The sequence below is a fragment of the Mustela putorius genome, unplaced genomic scaffold (genome assembly GCF_011764305.1).
Source record: "Mustela putorius furo isolate JIRA1106 unplaced genomic scaffold, ASM1176430v1.1 tig00537335_pilon_pilon_pilon, whole genome shotgun sequence".
Taxonomy (NCBI): domain Eukaryota; kingdom Metazoa; phylum Chordata; class Mammalia; order Carnivora; family Mustelidae; genus Mustela; species Mustela putorius.
The window spans coordinates 4731852-4751537 of record NW_025422457.1 but is presented as its reverse complement, the minus strand read 5'-3'; the positions used below and the strand labels follow the sequence as shown (position 1 = coordinate 4751537).

The following is a 19686-nucleotide window of genomic DNA, read 5'->3' as shown; positions in this document are numbered from 1 at the left end:
AAGTTGGTAGAATCAAAAGTTGTCAAGTCTTTTGTTTTTAAGGGTCTTCTTTATTTTAAGAAATTTTAAGGTATTTGAGAATGCCAAATACTTCAGCAGATAGAACATTTAAAACTTTCTTGTTTTATCTGTGTTTTGTCATAAAATGAACGGCCAGAGTTAGGTGTAAAAAAGAAAATGTTCTGAGGTCTTTCCTTATGTGTGCTAAATTGTCGATAACAAGGTACCCACATCTTTTTAGGTGGTGACTTTTAAGTATCTGTAAGAAGTGGATAATGTTTCATCTCTGTGCTTGTAGGGGTCTTTTGGGTGGACACTCATTGGCAATCATGCTGAAAGAAAAAGGGGAGTACATGCAGTGGTACAATGATGAACTTCTCCAAATGGCCAAGCAATTGGGTTACAAACTTTTACCAGCTTTCAATACTACCAGTGGCCTTCCTTATCCAAGAGTAAGTAATTCTGAAAAATATGGCAGCCCTTATATTCTTCCTTTATGGTCTTAAAAGAAATGAATTTTTGTAATTGGAGCCATTATTCGTCATGTGCTTAAGGCTGAAGAAAAATACTTGATAGCTATATAAAACATTTATATTGACATTTCAGTTTTGCATTTGAGTGATATGAGAGTTTAGATTCATTTAAGGCTTTTATGTGTCACCATGTAACCATAGATTAGATTATGCTGCAAAGAAGGAAGAAACAGATGCCAGACTAGAATTTGGGCACAGAATTATTTGTGCGGAAGATACATTTGAAACAGTGAGAGTGGGTGTTGGCTCCCCGGAAGAGAGGATATGGAGAGAATATAAGACAGAGGGGAATGAGGAGGGGCGCCTGCGTGGCTCAGTGGGTTAAACTTCAGCCTTCGGCTCAGGTCATGATCCTAGGGTCCTGGGATTGAGCCCTGCATCAGGCTCTCTGTTCAGTGGGAAGCCTGCTTCCTCCTCTCTCTCACTGCCTGCCTCTCTGCCTACTTGTGATCTCTTTCTCTTTCAAATAAAGAAACAAAATCTTAAAAAAATAAATTTAAATTTAAAGAAAGAAGGGAATGAGGAAGTAGAGCAGTGGGAAGGAGGGGGTTCAGAGACTCTGGAGGAACCACACAGTTGTAGCTTTGGGATGATGAGATTTAGATACTTAAGAAAACACCTAAGACAAAAGGAGGTGTTTTAGAAAACAATTGAAGAATTAGAGGCAAACAGACCCTTAAAGGATGTAATGTGAGAGAATAAAGGGTAGGGAAGGGTTCCAACTAGGTGAAAACACAGGAAGCATTCATTTTGAGATTTTTTTTTTTAAGATTTTATTTATTTATTTGACAAAGAGAGATCACAAGTAGGCAGAGAGGCAGGCAGAGTGAGAGGGGGAAGCAGGCTCCCTGCTGAGCAGAGAGCCCGGAAGTGGGGCTCTATCCCGGGACCCTGGGATCATGACCTGAGCTGAAGGCAGAGGCTTTAATCCAGGCGCCCGGTAAGATTAATTTTTTAAGTCTCTAAAGAATAAGCCAGAGGGAAAAGAGTAAAATAGGAATAAGATGGGTATGTACAGTAGTTTAGGAATTATACACAACTTAGTAATGACTGAGGTGTCTAACTTGGACAGGAGGGAGAGACCAATAGCATTAATAAAGAAATAAGTCAGGGGGGCTTGGGTGGCTCAGTTAGTTAAGCAGCTGCTTTTTTTTTTTTAAAGATTTTATTTATTTATTTGACAGAGATCACAAGTAGGCAGAGAGGCAGGCAGAGAGAGAGAGAGAGGAGGAAGCAGGCTCCCTGCTGAGCAGAGAGCCCGATGCGGGACTCGATCCCAGGACTCTGAGATCATGACCTGAGCTGAAGGCAGCGGCTTAACCCACTGAGCCACCCAGGCACCCTTTTTTTTTTTTTTTTAAAGATTTTATTTATTTATTTATTTATTTATTTATTTATTTTTAAAGATTTTATTTATTTATTTGACCGAGAGAGAGAGAGAGAGAGAGATCACAAGTAGGCAGAGAGGAAGGGAAGCAGGCTCCCTGCTTAGCAGAGAGCACCATGTGGGGCTCGATCCCAGGACCCTGAGATCATGACCTGAGCCGAAGGCAGAGGCTTAACCCACTGAGCCACCCAGGTGCCCCAAGCAGCTGCTTTTGACTAAGGTCATGATCCGGAAATCCTGGAGTCCAGGGATGAAGCCCTGCTCCCTGCTCAGCAGGGAGTCTGCTTCTCCCTCTGCCCCTCACCCTGCTCATGCTCTCTCTCTCAAATAAATAAATAAAATTTAAAAAAATAATAAAGAAATAAACCAACATATAAAGTTCTTTTCCTATTCATTGGCTTTTTCCCCTTTGCTTAATATAACATTTTCTCGGGGGGAATACAAAACTCCCTCAGTTGACTCTGCAGCCGGCTTTCTTGTACTACCAACCCAGTATCTCAAAACGGGGGCACCTGGGTGCCTCAGTGGGTTGGGCCTCTGCCTTCAGCTCGGGTGATGATCTCAGAGTCCTGGGATGAAGCCCCGCATTGGGCTCTCTGCTCATCGGGGAGCCTGCTTCCCCCTCTCTCTGTCTGCTGCTCTGCCTACTTGTGATTGTACAGAGTATCTTTTTTTTGTTAAGATTTTATTTATTTATTTGACCGACAGAGATCACAAGTAGGCAGAGAGGCAGGCAGAGAGACAAGAAGGGAAGCAGGTACTCCCTGCTGAGCAGAGAGCCTGATGCGGGGCTCAATCCCAGGACCCCGGGATCATGACCTGAGCCAAAGGCAGAGGCTTTAACATCTTGAGCCACCCAGGCTCCCCTGTACAGAGTATCTTTTAACTTTCAGAATTTATTATGAGAATTCAGAATTTATTATTATTATGGTTTGGCAATAGACTTTCTGACATGCTCTCAGAACCTCATACCCCAATGAAATGAGTGTTCCATTTCAGCCAGAAAAATCTAATAGTGTCCTCCCCCCAACCACCTAAGGTCATCTTTTCCTTTGTTTTTTGTTTTTTTCTATTTCCATGCTGTTAGGCCTTTCATCTCTATTACCTGGAATAACTTTTTTCTCCCAATATAAATCAAGTAAGACTCACTTTCACCATCAAGAAACCTTTGACTAGAGAGCATAATGTAGAGCAGTGCTTTTCAAACTGGAGGCATAATACTTTACCCACCAGTTTAGTGGATCGTGACCAACACTTATTTTGTTTGTTTAGAGAAACAGACTATTAAATCTCTTATCTAAATTTCTCACTTTTGATATTTTGAATAGCTCTTCTGCAAACATCTTTGTACAGATCTCTTTACTTCTTCCATAGGATAAGTTACTAGAAGAGGAAATAGTAAGTCCCAGAAATAGGGAATTTTTTTTTTTAAAGATTTATTTGACAGAGCAAAAGAGATCACAAGTAGGCAGAGAGGCAAGGGGGAAGCAGGCTTCCCACTGAGCAGAGAGCCCGACTCGGGGCTCGATTCCAGGACTCCGAGATCACAACCTGAGCCGAAGGCAGAGGCTTAACCCACTGAGCCACCCAGGCGCCCCAAATAGGGAATGTTTTTTAAGGCTTTGGGTACTTCTTGCCCAGTTGCTCTGCAGAAGAGTTCCACTTTTATAGTTAGACTATAACTATAAAACACTTTTATAGTGTTTTATAAAAGTGTATGTGTCGTTGTACTGTTGCCAACAGTGTGTATTGTTATTATTTTCCCAATTGGATGAGAAGAAATGCAGTCTTGTTTTAATTGGAATTTCTTTGCTTTTTGGTGTGGGTAAACTTGTTTGTTGATCTTTTTATTTTCTTAGCATATTAAAATTAAAAACAAAGTTATTTCAAATAACCCAGGTATTTTTTAATTGAATTTACTTTTTATTTTTAAGATTTTTTTTTTTTTAATTTATTTATTTGACAGACAGAGATCACAAGTAGGCAGAGAGGCAGGCAGAGAGAGAGGAAGAAGCAGGCTCCTTGCTGAGCAGAGAGCCCAATTCGGGGCTCAATCCCAGGACCCTGGGATCATGACCTGAGCTGAAGGCAGAGTCTTTGACCCACTGAGCCACCCAGGCGCCCCTTGTATTTACTTTTAGTAAATACTTTTAGTTTTTGTTTTAATAGGAAGTGCTACATTTGGGGCAATCTAGCATTTCTTCACTTTTGTCATAACACGAGAAATAGAAGAGGAATTAAAACAATAGCTACTAAGAGTATTCGAGTAAAATAAAGAAAATGTATTGTTTTCTTATTCTCTGAAGTATCAAGAAAATTATAAAAATTTCCTTTTAGAAGAGGACTGCTGATAGAAACTGTCTTCCTTGCCTTTCCAGACTTACGAGCTTTTACTCATGAAAATGTGTACAGTGTTTCTTAGGTATGCATACATAATTAAGAGTATTGCATTATTGCTTTTAACTCAAGAATTTGCTGGACAGAAATTATATTTTATTGGTTAATGGTCATTTGTTACATCTCCCTATAAACCCTAGAGGCAGTCGACACTTTGTGATGCCATTTCCTCAAAGTTAATTAAAAGTACTTTGCCAGTTTTTCATTTAAGACCTCATTTCTAAGGTCAGGTAGATGATTATATCCATAAAACATAGGGTTAATGGCAGTTCCATTTTGATTTTGTACTTTAGGGGTCTTTAGGGTATAGCAAATATATAGCCTAGATAAATTTAGTGTAGGTAATTTAAACTTCTACCTTTCAATAAAAAAAAAAATGTTCCTTTCAAGGACTACTTTGTGATTCCCAGGAACATAGGACCAGGAGGGAGAAAGCAGCTTCCAGATTTCCTTCTAAGTAAAAAACCTTTATTATATTTTTAACCCTTTTTGTCTGAAGCCTTTCAAGTAAAGGGCAATAACCTCCTTGTTTCTAACTTGCACGTGACTAAACAGATGCTCCTACCTGCGCCCTCTACACTGGTCTTCTGAGATCTAGTCAGGAGGACTGCAGCTTATCTCAGCAGCCTCTAGAGCAAAACTCAACAAGAGGATTAACATAAGCACTCAGCCCTTTTTCCTTGTCTTATAAAAACCGTGGTGCCCTCTGGAGGTTTTGCATTTGTAAGTTGTTTAATAATGCGGATCTTCAGCATAGGAGATGGAAATGATATGATACTAGAGATAGTTATATTAAGAAATAAACCTTTTATATCATTAGTACCAACCATCTTGGGACAGTAATGACTATAATGCAATATACAACCATCTTAAATATTTTTGACGTACAGAACTTCAGTGTGTCAAAGTATTTCCTTTTTTTTTTTGTTAAGAGAAGAGATACTAAAAATGGAATATAAATGTTTTCTGTCTTGCCTTTGCTTTCTTATGACCACTTCCCTGGACTTTGCTATTGTTAGCTCTCAGCTATTCCCAATCCAGTGATATTTTATCAAATATCTGTGAGATTTCTTCTGAGTTTTAGATCTTAGCATTTGTTGTTAGTTCCATTTGTATAGCATTTGTATGCCTCAAGTGACATTTTGGAAAGTGAGGTAAACAGCCAGTGCAACAATCCACTCCTCATGTCTCATGTACATTTCACTTTTGTTGTTTGTCTGTTGGTGGTAAGTGGGTATTATCCCTGTCTCCTTGCTTCCTAGAGTCAGTTGGGCGCTATTAAGGTAATAGGCTTACCCAGCACTTGATTTCTGCAGATAAGTTGAAATATGAATTTATTTGAACTTCTCCTTACAGAGTCTGAATAATAACTGATCTGGAAACATTTGTATTTGATGTTTTTGTTTATTGTTATATGAAATCCTTGCTGTATGCTTGCTCTTTTTTATATTTATTTAGACTGCAGAAGACCATTCAAGTTTTAATCAGTTTCTGGTCAGTTTGTTTCTGGTTAATCTAGGTTTATAATGTAATTTGGCTGTCTTTGAATTATTAAGAAAATACTCTTTTGAAAAAATTTTCTGTGTTGCTTGATAGCCTGTCAGCAAGGCAATATACTCTACATTTTAAAACTTTTAAAAGCTGTAAACAAAATTTTAATCTCCTTTTGAATACATACCATAACTTAATCAGTGTTTTTTTTGTTTTTTTGTTTTTTTTGCTGTGAAGGACTAATATAGTACTGGTTTTTCATAAATTCTCAAATTTCTTTTAGAGCTAGTCTAGTTTCAGACTGTTCAGAGAATAAAATTGATATAGAACTAGGTATTTTCCCTATGTAATTCTTTTTTTTTTTTTTAAGATTTTATTTATTTATTTGACAGACTGAGATCACAAGTAGGCAGAGAGGCAGGCAGAGAGAGAGAGAGAAGAGGAAGCAGTCTCCCTGCTGAGCAGAGAGCCTGATGTGGGGCTCGATCCCAGGACACTGGGATCATGACCCGAGCTGAAGGCAGAGTCTTTAACCCGCTGAGCCACCCAGGCACCCCCCTATGTAATTCTTATATAGGTACTGAATTTTGGTCTCATTAAGGAAGGAAATCAATGAAAACTTTCTTACCCCATGAATATTATATGTGTAGAATACTCTTCTCTAGATGTTAAATTGGAAAGTCACAAAGATCATCAGATTTCAGTGTTGAGATATTTTATGATGATTTGATGAAGAATCTTGATTGAAAAGTAATCTCTTATCCAGAAGCCATTTCCTGTTCATAGTTGCTAATGATAATCTTCTGGTTTTATTTAGATTAATTTAAAGTTTGGTATCAGAAAACCAGAAGCTCGGACTGGAACTGAGACAGATACCTGTACAGCTTGTGCAGGTACCTTGATCCTTGAGTTTGCGGCTTTAAGTCGATTCACAGGAGCAACAATATTTGAGGTTTGCTTTTCATAGTCTTTGATCTCTTGGGTATTGGGCGTAACTAACTTTATATCTTTTTTTTCATTGTTCAAGTATGAGGATTATCAGTTAGAGGATTGCTATCATTTTATACACTTTTGTTTAGATTCCATTATACGGTTTTTGTCAAAAACCTAGAAGTCATTGTGAGTTAATACAACTGCATTTTTCACAAACTATAAATGTTTAGGTTTATTCTTAGGAGATATCTAGCCATATTATATGAAGTTGATATCACAGATGTCTTACATGACAAACTGTTTTATTTGTTATACTTCTAGATGATCTGTTGCATATCTGAGAACCTCGCTGAAACAGTATAATTTTTGCACTTGTCTTGATAGTCATATCTGTAAGTTTGTTTACCTCCAAGGTTAATGTTATTTTTTATCCAAAAGACTTAATATTCCCCAAGTAATTTGTTATAGACTAGCTATGTCTCACACTTTAATTTTATCTATATGTTTAGGCAAATTATTGTGTGGAGTAGTATCACAAAACACCCTCTTTTTAAAAATATGACTTGGGAAAATTTTTAAAAATTCAGCAAATGGCACACATATAGCAAGCAAAACTAGGGAATATATATTAGCATTAGAGACATTGGATCTGAGTGTAAGTAAAACAAGTCAAGTGGTCTTTGTGTATCTGTATGTTCAGAGTGTCAAGGACAGATTTATCACGTTTGGTTTGATTTTATTCTGTACTTTGCTGATGTATTTTCCTTTTATTGAAAAGTATAGTCACTTTTGCACAGTCTAATTTGAACTACAAACTCTGAGATACTGATGCATTTATAGGTTAGGAAAGTGAAACTCGAAGAGTATAAGATGCACAGCTATGGATGAATGAGTAGAATTGAAATTAGAATCCAAGCCTTTCTAAATTCAAAGCCCATACTCTTTCCACTGGTCTATTTTGTACTTATGAATAAATCTATTTGGAAATTATGATGTTTTTAACTTCATGAATATACAGTAATTTATTTTAAGAGAAGCAACACGATGCATTTGACAGCATCGATCAAATACAGGGTTGGCAAACAACAGCCACGGGGCCAGATCTAGCCAATGCCTATTTTTGTGAATAAAGTTTTATTGAAACACATCCATGCTTATTTATTTATTTGTATCTATGACTGCATCTGTGCTGAAGTGACAAGAGTTGAGTAATTGTGATAGTGACTATATGGCTTCATAATGCCTAAAATACTATCTGGCAAAATGACTTTTGATCTAATATATAAAGAGCTCTGAATTCTCATATTGTTCTGTAATTCAGTTTTAAACTTCGGTTAAATCTTTGATTTCACTGGGCCTGTTTTCTTAGCTGTAAGATAGGAACAGGGAAATATAATCTTTATGAAACTTTCTGGCTCTGAAATTAATAGCATTTAATTAAAGCCATAGTCTGCTTTGTTTAAAAAAGTCAGCATAAATAAATTGACTTAAGAGCGAAGACTATTTTATACCCTGTTCTTAAATATGCAGAGTGGCAAATTGGTTTAATGATTTTTTTTTTCTTTTGTAGAAGTGCTTCTCTGTAGAAGTACTTCTCCAATGCTAAGTAGATTCACATTCCGAAATTAAGTTTAACTTAGAAACTCTGCTGCACATGTCTTATGCTTTTATGTTTTATAACCTCTTTTTATCCAGACCTAAGAATTTGATCAGAAACTATTTTAATTTCGTGGCCAATGGATAAAAATAAGTGAAAAAGAAGAGAAATGGTGTCATAAGGTTATGTTTGGTATTGGCAAATGAATACTAGTGAATTTATTTACTCTTCACTAACAAACTTGTATGCTGTGTAAAAAGTGGGTTCTTGAAATGCCTGTTTGTGTTTCAGAGATGACATACCAACTTTGGAATTCTCTAAGTAAGAGTCTGTGAGGAGATTTTCACTTTGTATTTAAGTGATAGAAATTATTTTAAGAAGTGCATTTAATTATGGCCGCAATTAATATAATTTTCTAATACATGTATATGAATGTGAACTTGTACTACTAATCTAGACGAACATGAAGGTCTCAAACTGAGATCACTGCCACTAAATAGTATTTTTAGACTCATTCTTTTTAACTGGGCTTGATTGGCTGAAAAAGAGCCAAGATTGACTTATAAGGAAATTTAATGTATATTATAAATGATTATCATAGGAATTTTATGTAATCCTTAAACTATTCTATGAGCCTTTGACTTTTGTTTCTTTGTTTCCTGTTTGCCAGAGACATGCAGTTCTTCTAGTATCCTTTTTTCTTTTTTTTAATTATAGGAATACGCAAGAAAAGCTCTTGATTTTCTCTGGGAAAAAAGACAACGAAGTAGTAATTTAGTGGGTGTGACTATAAATATTCATACTGGAGATTGGGTAAGAAAAGGTATGTAAGTTGGGCGCTCTCTCTTTTTTTTTCATGTAAGTTGGGCTTTTTAAATCAAGCCTTCACATACTCTGAATGGGGAAGAAAGGATTTTCATTTGTTAAAATAATCTTTGGGACAGTATAAAGCATAGTTTTTCACCGGATTGCTGAAATTTTAATTTAACCTGATTTTCTTCTTTGGGATCCAAAAATAGCACATTTATTCTAGATGGACTTACTGTTTTATTTCATACCTTAATTGATACAGCATTATAGATATGATATGGATGAAACACTAGAACTAGTTTTCTTTCTTTTCTTTTTTTTAAAGATTTTATTTATTTATTTGAGAGAGAGAGACAGTGAGAGAGAGCATGAGCAAGGAGAAGGTCAGAGGGAGAAGCAGACTCCCCATGGAGCTGGGAGCCCGATGTGGGATTCGATCCTGGGACTCCGGGATCATGACCTGAGCCGAAGGCAGTCGTTCAACTAACTGAGCCACCCAGGCGTCCCTAGAACTAGTTTTCTTGAGAACTAAAGAATCAGAATACCTCAGTTGTCTCACATTAAGTAGAAATCTATATTTAATAATGTTGTCACTAGATGTTATTGAAATGAATTGGAATCATGAGACAAATGTTACATGAACAAACAGGATATAGAATTATGTAAAGAATATAATTTTATCTTTATAAGACACCCTTATAGAGCATAGGTGAATGGAAATATACTAGAATATTTATTCTTAGTAAGATTATCTTATTTTTTGTCTATTTAGTATTATGTAAGGTTTTTTTCAAATTTTATGTAGATGGTTCTTGAAACTAATCAGAATTCTGGTTTCAGAATTCTACCATTTCTTTTCTGTTTTTTAATCTGCTTGGAACTCAGGTACAAATTAATTAGTCAGAATTCATTTTAAATTAATCCTAATCCTTGTCCTAATCCTAATCCTAATCAGTGATGATGACACACTCATCATTGGTCTATGCATGGCCCATTTTACTTAATCCTTTTTTTTTTTTTTTAGATTTTATTTGACAGACAGATCACAAGTAGGCAGAGAGGCAGGCAGAGAGAGTGGGGGAGAAGCAGGCTCCCCGCTGAGCAGAGAGCTCAATGCAGGGCTCAGTCCCAGGACCCTGAGATCATGACCTGTGGTGAAGGCAGAGGCTTAACCCACTGAGCTGCCCAGGTGCCCCTATTTAATCGTTTTTAATAAGGTAATAAGGACCCACAAGTGGACACTTGATGACAAACACTTGTGCGTATGATCCTTGACTCCACTTCTGCAGTCCCATACCTCTGCCTTCTCTAATTGAAATAGCATTCTTATCTTCTACTGATCATTTGCTTTTAATAAAGTTTTATTGCATCAGTATGTATTCTTAAAAAGAATTTTTTGTTTTAAACCTTATAAAATCAGGGCGCCTGGGTGGCTCAGTGGGTTAAGCCGCTGCCTTCGGCTCAGGTCATGATCTCAGGGTGCTGGGATCGAGTCCCACGTCGGGCTCTCTGCTCAGCAGGGAGCCTGCTTCCTCCTCTCTCTCTGCCTGCCTCTCTGCCTGCTTGTGATCTCTCTCTGTCAAATAAATAAATAAAATCTTTAAAAAAAAAAAAAAACCCTTATAAAATCATATCACATCATGCATTTGAGACTTTTTTCACATAATATATTGCTAAGATTCATGTATAATGTTGCATGAAGGTGTAGTTGGTTTTTTTTTTGACTGCTGTATAATATTTTATTGGATGAATCAGTCACAGTCTAGGCATTTAGATTGTTTCCTGGATTTTACTCTTATGAAAAGTAGTGCCATGAATATTTATATATTTCTCCAAGAGTATTTCTTGGTTATGTATGGAAGAGTAGAATTTTTCTATAGGTTTCCCTTTTTTTAATATTGATGTTTTTGTATTTTTTCCATTTTCTGTTCAGTTGTACTTTTAAAAAAATACTGTTGATACCTATATGATATTGATTTATATGATAACTATCCATTAAAATTTATTGACGTTTTCTTTTTGGCCTAGAACATGGCCAGGTTTTTTTGTTTTTCTTTTTCCTTTCTCCAGATAGAGAGAGAGAGAGAGAAAGGTTGCATGAATGGGGTAGGGGGAGGGGCAAAGGGAGGGGAGAAGGGAAAGTGAGACTCTGGCAGGCTTCCAGGCGCATTGCAGAACCTGGTGCAGGGGACGATCTCAGGACGTGACCTGAGCTAAAACCAGAGTTGGATGTGCCTAACCAACTGAGCTACCCAGGTGCCCCAAACATGACTGGTTTTTATGAACATTTTGCATGCACTTTAAAAGTGTGTATTTTCTCATTCTTGGATATAGAGTTCTGTATGTGTCAATTTGCTGATTTTCTGTTTGCTTGTCCTACTAAGAATTAAGAAAGGTAGATAAAATTTCTGACAGTGGTAGTGGACTTATTAATATCTCCTTGTAGTTTTGTTTTGCTTTGTATATATTTTTGGGTGCATTAGTCTGTTTTATTAGGTACATTCATTTAAAATAGCTCTCTCTTCTTAGTTGAGAGAAATATTTTTGTGTCTTTTGTTTTAAACACACAAATGATTTAAAGTATTTCTTCATTATGTAGTGATCATCTCTAATAATATTCCTTGTCTTACAGTCTAATCTGGTAGTAATACAGCTACATCAGCTTTATTTTGCTTAATTGCCTGATAAGTTTTCTGTCCTTTTATTTTCAGTCTTTCAAGTGCTCATGCTGAGTGTAACTCTTAATGAAATTTATGGATTGTTTTAAAAAGCCAACTTGTCAGTCTTTGTCTTTAAATTGGTGATTTCAGTCCATTTACATTTACTTCTATTTTTACTTCTATTTTTTTATGTATTTCTATTTACTTCTATTTTTAATATATTTGGACTTATACTATCTTATTTGTAATTTCAGTGTGTTCTACCTTTCCTGTTTTCTCTTTAATCCTTTTGTTATTAAATGAAACCTCTATTTACCTTCTAGTAAGAAATGAACTTAGGCATCTTCTCCTACCTCTTGTCACCCCAACCTCCACCCCTCGTTTTGTTAATATTATGTAGTTATTTAGTTTTTATTCACTGTGAATATGTTCTTTTTCCTTTTGGTCTTAGCGTAGCCCTCTTTTCCTTTCTTTAAAGGTAAAAAACCAAACTGTCAAGGTATTTGGTCACTTGTACCTTGTGTATTTATTGCTAACAACATCTGGTAGATTTGTCTTCCTTCCTACTTATTTATCCTTGTTTTCAGTAGCTTGTAATAGTTCTGAGGCCTTTTATATCCAACAATTTTATTATGCTTTCATATTTGAGTGTTCGTTTGGATATTTATAAAATTTTCTATTTAAGTTCTTTTCCTTCAAGTCTTTGAAAATACAATTCTGTTGTCTTCATACATCCTATTAAAAAATGAGAAATATTCTGATTTTTATGCCCTTATGTGTGTGATCTATTCTTCCTCTTTGGAAGACTAGGAATATTAAAAGCAAAGAGAAATTTCTAAAAATGTGTCTGTAATTTTAGGTGTAGACTTTCCTTTAGCTCTCCTTTGGATATTCTGTGGGTCCTTTCTCCTTAAAATCTTTGTTTTTAATTGCTGAAAACTGGTCTTATTTTTTTAGATATTCTTTTCATTTTTATTAATCTCTCTTTTTATACTTCCTATTATCTAAATCAATTCTGTTTCTCTGCTCCATATATCTTATCTTTATATTTTCTTTTTTTTTCCTTCTGCCTTCCTTTCTTCTGGAAGATTGCCACATGTGATCTTCCAATTTGCTGATCTCTGCCTCAGCCTCACCCTTTCTGCTATATGTCCCATCTGCTTTATTGTTTTAACTGTTTCATTTTTTATTCTGTATATTTATGCCTGGTTAAAACATTTTTCTTGTGTGGCACCTGGCTGGCTCAGTTGATAGAGCATGAGTTCAGTCCCCATGTAAGATGGAGAGCTTACTTGAAATTTTTTTTCTTATTTTTTTATATTGTTAGTATCTTCCCTATCTTTAGTATGTCTACTAGGCTAATTTTAAAATTAAATCATTTAAAGTAAGTGTGCCTGTTTTGTTATTTCTTCTTCTGATAAATTCTCATTCCAGCACCTTCTTTTTATTTTTAGTAAGTCATGCTGCTTAAATGTTTTTGGCATATAAGTTTATGTTCCTTTTTCACCTATTCTGTGAGAAGGTCAGATTCCAATCCCTGTCATCCCCAGTGATCTTAGGGATGAATTCTAAGAATTTTTAAAAAATATATCAATGCTTGGACCCCAGGAGAGTCTGATTTCATTGATGCTGCATGGTCCCTGGGTATAGGGATTTCTAAGATTGTAATTGTAGTTGTAATTTAAATTGTAAACGCACCAACCTCAGAAATCACCAGGAAAGGTAGGGGAAAGAATGTCTAAAATTAGTTCCCACCTCTTTTGTTCAATTCCTTAGGCAGGGTTTCAGTGCTGTCTTGATTTTACTCCTGAGGAGACCTGAGGAGACCTGAGTTGTAGCAAGTGGAGGAGGAGGTGTGTCTTAAGATAGTGGTTTGGGAGAAGCAAGAGCAAAGCTCTAGCAGTTTCCCTCCTATTTGATTCTTTCTTAGTCATGTCCAGCTGCCTTCTGCTCCAGGCCAAAACCACCCTTTCCCTACCTGCCCTGCCCATGCTGCCAGGCTTCTTACGGTTTCCTTTGGTTCTCGGTGATGATCTTGGAGGAAGTCGCAGCAATTAAAATTGGACCCTCCAAACAGCAGCAGTCTTGATTTCATATCTACTCTAACTTTAAAGATTGATGTCTTACTGATTAAGGATCTAAATGTTTTTTAAAACGTATAATGGTCCTCTCTAATGTTTCCTTTTTGGAGTTTCTCACTGAGAAAATGAACTTTGAAAAACTTCTTAGAACTACTATCTCCTGCTTTTAAATAAGACTTATGTAACGAGTTTTGCAAAGTAAGATTCTTTTTTTGTAAATATACAGATATCAGCAAGGAACCATTGTTATTCATATAGTTGGGTTAATATTTCTATAAATGTTGAACTTTTAAATAGTTTTATGTTTAGACTGACGTTTCATTCTTTTTTTTTTTTTAATTAGTTTATTTGATAGAGATCACAAGTAGGCAGAGAGGCAGCAGAGAGGTGGGGGGAAGTAGGCTCCCCGCTGAGCAGAGAGCTTGACTCAGGGCTCCATCCCAGGATGCTGAGATCATGACCCAAGCTGAAGGCAGAGGCTTCACCCACTGAGCCACCCAGGCGCCACTGACGTTTCATTCTTAGTGTATTCCTATCCTCACTTGTACTCTGTCAAGAGGTTTTAAGACTTGTTTAATAAAAACCATGTTTATATGTATTTTTTTCATAGATAGTGGAGTTGGAGCAGGGATTGATTCCTATTATGAATATCTATTGAAAGCCTATGTCTTGCTTGGAGATGACAGTTTTCTGGAAAGATTTAATACAGTAAGTTGATCTAATTTTATAGTAACTTTAGAGCCAATTTTATTTGAGTGCCAGATTTTGATAGAAACTGAACTGAGTGACAGTTGGAGAAACAATCTTTTTAAAATGTGTATTGGTTTTTTTGTCAGTATTCCCTGATGATGTTGGACAAGGGCAGGACAAAGCTACATACATTCCAAAAATTAGTTTACAAAGTAATTTTATTTTCATCTCTTTTCAGAAGTTTTTGAGTTCTGCCAGTAAGTCATAAAATAAGTAGATTTGAGTTTACCTAATCTTTTATACAAGGAAGTGAATTTATTGGAATAAATTACTAGTTATCTTTCTCCTTTGGACTCCAGTTCTTGTTGAAATCTTGGAAATTTGGCCTAGTCCTTGATCACACCAAGCATGCAGGGCTTTGGAGATTTAGGGAAACTAGTATTCATTTCAAAAGCAGGTCAATAACTCTTTTTAAGTCTGGGTCAGAACCACAGGCATATTTTTAGGGGAGAAGGGGATGGATTACTGAACCTGATCGGATTGCCTTTGTAACTGAAGCAAATTGAAATCAGTACAGTAAACTCATCAGCTATATCACTGTATTCTTTTCAACATCATTTATAATTTCTTTGTGCACCCATCAGTTCACCCACATTACTGAGAGACAGTATGGTATAGTGGCTAACGTAGGAGAGTTTGTCCCACTTGAGTTTAAATCCTGGTGTACCACTGGTTTTGTGACTTTGGGCAAGTAACTTTACACTATTTAATTCTGTTCCTTATCCACAAAATGGGAATATTAGTATTATCATAGAGTTATTGGAAGCATTAAATAAGCTAGTGCATTTGAAGTGTTAGAACAATGCCTTAGCATCTAGCAGATACTCAATAATATTTATTAAATAATAGATGAGTTAGGAAAAACCAGTAAGAGACCTAATAAGTTACCAGTTGAATACTTAAAAAAAAAAAAAGATCACATATTATTAGATTATAACAAGATTTTTTTTTTTAAGTGAACCAGGATAGGTTTTTCTTAATTGGCTCATGTATTGACTAACAGCTCAACCTGTTTTTGTCAAATCTGAGAAATACCTAGAAGGTAAAAGAAGGGGGAAAAGAGTTTTTAAGAATATAAAAGTATAGCAGACTGTAAGAGGGGTAACAGTAATTAGATACATTAATTTAAGTAGTGGTGAGCTCCACCAGAGTATTACATTAGCTGAGAAGGGACCAAACTTCCTATACACAGGAGAAAAATGCAACTAATTCTGTAATACAGAAGCCTATAACTATATTTCAAGAGGACATAAGAGCATCCTTTGGCCACAGCCATGGGCCATTCCCACAAGACAGCAATAGGATCTCCCCTCAGAAGATTCTTTATTAATTATAGTCTTTAATATTCAACTATAGTCTTTAATATTCTGCATCAGATTTAACACAGGGGAGTATATATACTATATTTTAGAAAGATTTCCATATAGAATAATTTAAATATTTACATAGCTTATAAGTAAATGTATTTATATATAAATTCAGGTTAACTTTCTTCACAGTGAGATTTAATTACTGTTTTTAAGAATAATACATCTTTTTTCATCTACTTTCATGAATACATACTGTGATCTTCTAGCACTACGATGCCATAATGAGGTACATTAGCCAGCCACCTCTTCTGCTTGATGTACACATCCACAAGCCAATGCTGAATGCTCGAACTTGGATGGATGCTTTGCTTGCCTTTTTTCCAGGTTTGCAGGTAAAACAAACAAACAAACAAATAAACCCCACACCAAAAAACCTGTGCTTTTAAAGTATTAACATAGAATAATTAAGTGCATATGTGATCTCTAAAATTGAGTTACCAAAATGGAGTCACATTTTAAAATTAATATACATTTTTCTGTTTATATAATGACTCTAGATAAAGTCAACTCCTATTTTATTAGGTAATTTTGTTGTTATTATTGACTTCTAGGTCTTAAAGGGGGATATTAGACCTGCTATTGAAACTCATGAAATGTTATATCAGGTGATAAAAAAACATAATTTCCTACCAGAGGTAAGCACATCATCTTTGGAATTCTAATTTACATATATTATAAATTGCTAATTTAAAGATAGCAAATGTTATTTTCAGGATTGGTTTATTCTTTCCTATTTGTATTTTTCCTGGTTAAATAGTTTATTTAATTAAGTAGTTTTTGGTTTATACAGTACTATATATGTTTTTCCTTTTTCTCATGTATTAAGAGAAGTCTAATTTAAGGTAATGCTGACCTCTGTGAAAAAGAAAACAACCCAAAGTAGTATTTCTAAGCCTTTCCTAATCTATGCCATTACATACATATTTTCTCGTCCTAACTTTTACATATACCCACCAACTAGAGAGATTTTTTTTTTTTAAAGATTTTATTTATTTATTTGACAGACAGAGATCACAAGTAGGCAGAGAGGCAGGCAGAGAGAGAGGGGGGAAAAGCAGGCTCCCCGCTGAGCAGAGAGCCTGATGCGGGGCTCAATCCCAGGACCATGGGATCATGACCTGAGCCAAAAGCAGAGGCTTTTTTTTTTTTTTTTAAAATATTTTATTTATTTATTTGACAGAGATCACAGGTAGGTAGAGAGGCAGGCAGAGAGAGAGAGAGGGAAGCAGGCTTCTTGCTGAGCAGCGAGCCCGATGTGGGACTCTATCCCAGGACCCTGAGATCATGACCCGAGCCGAAAGCAGCGGTTTAACCCACTGAGCCACCCAGGTGCCCCCAGAAGCAGAGGCTTTAACCCACTGAGCCACCCAGGTGCCCCTAGATTGCTTCCGTAAGTGTTTGTTTGAGAAAGTATAGTTTTATTAGACTTCAGGTAAGTAGGCCTATGCATTGTAGAAAATTCATATCCACTGAGAATAAACCAAGGTTCAACTAAATACATCTTATCACAGATGAAGTTTTATTTGGTTCCCATAAAGGTTTTGGTTTTATTTTAATCTTTTTTTTTTTTTAAACCAGTTGGCTCTGTTAGTGAATAATTTCAAGTGAGACTAGTTTTATTTTTAAATAATGCCTTGTCTCACTCTGCAGAGGATTTGAGGTTGTTACAAAAGAAAGAATATACTAAAATGCTAAAATAGAAATAGAACAAGGGACTTAATAATTAAGAGGAAATGGGGCGCCTGGGTGGCTCAGTGGGTTAAGCTGCTGCCTTCCGCTCAGGTCATGATCTCAGGGTCCTGGGATCGAGTCCTGCATCGGGCTCTCTGCTCAGCAGGGAGCCTGCTTCCTTCTCTCTCTCTGCCTGCCTCTCTGCCTACTTGTGATCTCTCTCTGTCAAATAAATAAATAAAATCTTTAAAAAAATAATAATAATTAAGAGGAAAAAATGGAGATAAGGAAAAAGAAAACACAAAGACCCATTTAGTAGCATTACTGAGTTTCATAGTTTTCTCTAAGCTTCCTAATAGCCAAAATGATCATTTACAGAAATACTTTAATTGCTAAAAATAGCACTTTAGCAAAAATGAATTATGATTTAAGCAATGAATATTTTCATTTTATTGATGAAAATTGTTACCAATATTTTAATTTTATTTTCTTATAGTCTAACTTATATACTGTATACTCTGGAACCAGTTGTTTGTTTTTTAATCACATTTCTATACCTGTTTATATGTTGTTTTGTCTAGGCATTTACCACAGATTTCAGGGTACATTGGGCTCAACATCCTTTAAGACCAGAATTTGCAGAAAGTACCTACTTCTTATATAAAGTAAGCTCTTTTACCTCTCTTTTTGCTGTTTAGTCCCCATTCTCTGTTGGATATCTCACTACCTTGTAATAGTTATTGGGTTTTCAAAGTCCTTGTTTTAATGTTATCATGATTGGATATGTTATGGTTTTCATTCATCTAGACCATAATTATTGAAAGATAGAAGAATTGACACCTAAGTTTTGTGTCTTTTCAAAATATTTACATAAACATTTCTAAAAAGAAAAATGTTATATTTTAGAGCTGCTTTCTAAAGCATGTCTCTTACCTTTTTGGGCTTTGAAAATTTTATCAAAGGGCTGAGAAATGTAATTGGACAGCTTTCCAGTTATGTGTTTAAGATATTCCATAAAGCAGATCCCTGGCTTATTTTCAGAGCTAAGTTCTATGTAACATATACTCCAGTGCCTGATACAATGCCTAAGCACCTAGTAGGTACTCAATAAATCCCTGATAAATGAGTGGGTATATGGTAATATATAAGCTATATATATGTATACATATATTCTCCTTTTTAATAGGCTACAGGAGATCCTTACTACCTTGAAGTAGGGAAAACACTTATTGAAAATTTAAATAAATATGCTAGAGTGCCTTGCGGATTTGCTGCCATGAAGGATGTTCGTACTGGAAGTCATGAGGACAGGTAAAACAATTCCTAACATCCCCTTTCCTCAGGGTAACTCTGAAACAACACAAAATACAACTCTTAGAATTCAGATACACTTAATGCTTTTACAAAAGGTTTTTGAAGATGCAAAAGGTAGTTCATTGTGTTTATATTTTAAACTCTTGAATGGGCTTATTTAAAATTGTTTGAACAGTTTGTATTTTTATCATAGTGCCTGGCATATAGTAGGTGCTTAAATGATTTTTAAGTAGATGAATAAATAAATGTTAAATATCAGAACCTTGGTATTAGGAGTATTAGGAATGCGGGGAGGGGGTCCTGTGTTAATAGTTTTTATATTATGTACAATGTTTGAAATTATCAAGATGATGACGAATGATCTGGATTATGATTTTTGCTAGTCAAGAATTCCTCAAAGCATGTCTTGGTTAATGTGTGTATTCTTTCTTATTCTGTTGCCGATTTGAAGGGCTGGGGAAGACCATTGTCAATTTCTCTTTCATCACATATCGGATAGATGTGGATGGCATGAAATACTCGAGCTGTAAAAAGCATACTTTGGTTACTGTGATATTCACTAACATTACAGTTATTCCAGAATTACTTATCTGGTTATTTTAACCATCCAGAACCTAGCAGCACATCTCTAATGAACACTAACATTTGTTGATTTGGTTACCAAATGTTCATTCCACAGGTGTTTATGAAGT

General features: G+C 35.6%; 1 protein-coding gene across 5 annotated transcripts in view; it reads left to right on the top strand.

Moving 5' to 3' along the window:
• The window catches only part of EDEM3 (ER degradation enhancing alpha-mannosidase like protein 3), a 78033-nt gene that overhangs the window by 27068 nt on the left and 31279 nt on the right, over positions 1-19686 (top strand). For all 5 annotated transcript variants that reach the window (XM_004767953.3, XM_004767952.3, XM_045074290.1 and 2 more), the window contains exons 6-13: positions 299-452; positions 6626-6760; positions 9056-9161; positions 14500-14597; positions 16216-16341; positions 16561-16644; positions 18262-18345; positions 18867-18991. In XM_004767953.3, the coding sequence (XP_004768010.1) occupies positions 299-452; positions 6626-6760; positions 9056-9161; positions 14500-14597; positions 16216-16341; positions 16561-16644; positions 18262-18345; positions 18867-18991 (912 nt within the window). The remainder of the gene's footprint in view (positions 1-298; positions 453-6625; positions 6761-9055; positions 9162-14499; positions 14598-16215; positions 16342-16560; positions 16645-18261; positions 18346-18866; positions 18992-19686) is intronic.